This window comes from Arachis ipaensis, chromosome B04, assembly GCF_000816755.2.
Source record: "Arachis ipaensis cultivar K30076 chromosome B04, Araip1.1, whole genome shotgun sequence".
NCBI classification, from domain to species: Eukaryota; Viridiplantae; Streptophyta; class Magnoliopsida; order Fabales; family Fabaceae; genus Arachis; species Arachis ipaensis.
Window position 1 is genome coordinate 106292706 of NC_029788.2, and position 1642 is coordinate 106294347.

The 1642-nt window shown below is 31.3% G+C and overlaps 1 protein-coding gene across 1 annotated transcript in view; it reads right to left on the minus strand.

Annotated features, from left to right (window-relative positions):
* Window positions 1–1200, minus strand: part of LOC107636894 (cytochrome P450 87A3) — a 7528-nt gene extending 6328 nt beyond the window's left edge. The window contains exon 1 of the mRNA XM_016340365.2: window positions 877–1200. Coding sequence (XP_016195851.1) covers window positions 877–1076 — 200 coding nt within the window. The 5' untranslated portion in view covers window positions 1077–1200. The remainder of the gene's footprint in view (window positions 1–876) is intronic.

The following is a 1642-nucleotide window of genomic DNA, read 5'->3' on the forward strand; positions in this document are numbered from 1 at the left end:
TGGATCGGGTGCGGCATCCGGGTCGGAATCGGGTACTTCCTCTTGATTCAAATCGTTGCCATCGTTGATTTGAGGAAGATGGATTGGAGAATGTGGTTCTGGTTCTGGTTCAGGTTCAGGTTCAGGTTCAGGTGGCTGGGAATCCAAAGTGAAATCGAGGCCCAGAGAGAAGGATGGAGCTTCCATGAGTTGCAGAGAGAGATTGAGGGAGAACGAGAGAGTGATTGAGAAAGAAAGAGGATTGGATATTAGGGTTTAGAGGGTTTTTGAATTTGGGGAAAATGGAGGGAATTGAAATTGCAGTGTAGTAGCTGAGAAAATTTGTGATAATTTTGGCGGGTTATTGATTCAAAGACATTATTTTTCAGTGCCATTCTAGACACTAGAACTCTAAAAGTGACGGCGAGGATTCTCCGGAAAGCTACACCTTCCCCTTCCCTTGTAATTGTTTCTCACTTGTTTTTATTTCTTTTAATTATTATTTGCTAACACTAAACAATTTCAAATAATATAGACCTAAATAGCATTTTGTAGGTGAAAACTCAGCGATCCAATTCATGTGAAGTTGAAAGTTAAAAGCCGTTACATAAAAATTTAGTTAAATCAATCAAATTATTTAACCGCTTTCAGCTATCAACTTCACGTGAAGTCAACTGGACCTGAGTTTCTACCCATTTTGTAATTAGAAAATAAAAATGAAAACTAAGAATTTTACAATTTTAGATGCCAAAAAAATTAGTTACTAGTATAAAATATATATTAGAATATAATAAATACAGATAAAAAAAAATTAAATCACACACATATTTATATACAAATATATTGGTGACTGATTTTGGCGTACAAATAATATTTTTGATATATATATATATATACCTCAGCATTCTCTGTTTGACAAAGGGGTGGATATCCACTGAGTAACTAGGAATCAAGAATTGAATGGTCTCTCCAATTAATGGAAAACCCATGGAACCAGGAGGTAACTTTATGTTGTTGCTATTAAGCATGATTAAAATCCAGTGAAAAGAATAGATTACAAACACAGCCACCACAGATAAGGCTAGGATCCACATCATGCCTTTGTGTAGTTTCTACTCTCACAAAAACAATATATGGAGTATTGTATTAACTCTTAATAAGATGATGATGAAGGTGCATGTTTTCTTGGCTAACTTGGATCTATTTATATATAGAATATAGAGCAAGATGTTGCTTTTAATTTAGGTACTTCCAAAGCAAAACAACGTACATGCATTAAATAACGAATTAAATGAAACCTACCTATAAGTCTGCTTGCTAATGTGTGTTTAGATATTATTTCGCAGATAGAAATAATATAAATATAGTAAATATAATAAGAATTCATTTGATTGAAAAGATATATATAGTCAATTTAACGCGTAGATTAAGTGAAATTTCAAATAAATTAAGTGAATGTTATATTTCGATCAAATAAACTAAACAATTTTGGTGAACAATGAAAGATGCGAATAACATAATAACGAACTGCATTTTAAGTTTACTAACCGTTCAAAACAAAGATGATATCTAATTAATTTAAAATTTAATTTTTTAAATTAAAATTAATTTTCTTTTTTTAATTTATTATTTAGATTGTTAAAAAAATATTGTTCTCCTATAC